This window comes from Mandrillus leucophaeus, unplaced genomic scaffold (assembly GCF_000951045.1).
Source record: "Mandrillus leucophaeus isolate KB7577 unplaced genomic scaffold, Mleu.le_1.0 Scaffold68, whole genome shotgun sequence".
Lineage (NCBI taxonomy): Eukaryota > Metazoa > Chordata > Mammalia > Primates > Cercopithecidae > Mandrillus > Mandrillus leucophaeus.
In genome coordinates, this window is record NW_012107363.1 from 3,369,906 (window position 1) to 3,371,311 (window position 1,406).

General features: G+C 44.0%; 1 protein-coding gene across 1 annotated transcript in view; it reads left to right on the forward strand.

Annotated features, from left to right (window-relative positions):
- Window positions 1–1,406, forward strand: part of TRMT44 (tRNA methyltransferase 44 homolog (S. cerevisiae)) — a 38,977-nt gene that overhangs the window by 22,744 nt on the left and 14,827 nt on the right. Inside the window, exon 7 of the mRNA XM_012002193.1 lies at window positions 678–784. Coding sequence (XP_011857583.1) covers window positions 678–784 — 107 coding nt within the window. The remainder of the gene's footprint in view (window positions 1–677; window positions 785–1,406) is intronic.

The following is a 1,406-nucleotide window of genomic DNA, read 5'->3' on the forward strand; positions in this document are numbered from 1 at the left end:
TTAATGATGGCCTGCTAAGATCAGAAAGGGTAGGGTGCCTATTCAAAGTTCTGAAATCGTAAAAGCAAGCTGTCCTCAGCTTAACTGCAGAATTTGTCAGAATGGTTAGAGTGCCTCTTCAGGGGGATCTTAATCACTTCATGATAGTTTACAAAAATAGCCTAATGGTAAAGAATTACATGTATTGACATGTGTAAGTTCTCCCTCTGTCTCTTCTTAGACTTGGTTTCCTAGATTGAAAGGCCTGTGAGGTGAGACCCCTGTGTTGTATTGTGCACTTAAATCACCCTCAGACTTCTCTGCCTTCCATTCACCTCCTCTGAAGCCATTGCTTGTCCCCATACTCTGCCAGAGGTGAAACCATTCAGTGGCCATCTCTCCTAGAGCTCCTTCTTATGCCTATGGAAAAATCAGCTTTTAAATGATCAAAAGGCGATTAGCACTCAGAAAAGAGTGTTAGTTTCTCCAGTGATTTCCCTAAAAGTTGCCAGCATTTCTTGCCCTCTAGGCAGACCTAGGGCAGATACATTGACTTCCCCATTCCTGGTCGTGTAGCAGGTGAACTACAGCTCTGCGCTGTGTGACCCCAGAGCCTGTACCCTCCCCCCGTGTCCTGCCCACGCAGTAGCTCTACATTGATTCACAAAACATTTTGTCTTGTTTTGTTACTCCTTTAGGAAGATGCAATCACACCCAACGATAAGACCCTTTTCCCTGATGTTGATTGGTTAATCGGTAACCATTCTGATGAACTCACACCATGGATACCTGTCATTGCAGCCAGGTGAGAAGTAGAGGAGTTACCAGGTGAATGACTGGGGAATGCTTTGTCTTCTAAATAGTGATGTCCAAAAGGGTAGCCACTAGCTGCATGCAGTTGTCAAGCACTTGAAATGTGGGTATTTCCAATTTTTGAAATGTTTGCATATCATCTATATTGGGTTAAATTTAAAATAAATTCCACCTGTTTTATTTTACCTTTTAAAATATGACTACTGGAAAATACAAAATTTCTGAGATTATCCACATTATATCTCTACTGGCCAGCACTGATTGGCACTGTGATTATTCTACAGTATTTATATCCGGTGCCAAAAGAGGTGTCCTTTTTGGAAGTTGTCTTCTGAAAACATGAGGGTTTGTCTTTGAAGGGGAAGTCTACCCATCGGTGGAGCCTCTGCAGCCACAGTTGCCTCTGCACGGGGAGCTGCGTGTGTCAGAGGCAGCTGGTCCTGTGTCCGAGAGACTTGGTCACAAAGCAGGTTGTGCTGCTGCTCGTTGACGTTTCGTTGCTGAGTCTCCTTATCTCAGGTTCTTCTGAGCTGTTTTCATTCCCAAGGAGTAACTAGGTTAAAGACAGGTCTTCACTCGGGCTTGGTTGTGCTTCCCTGTAACAGTTCCTATTC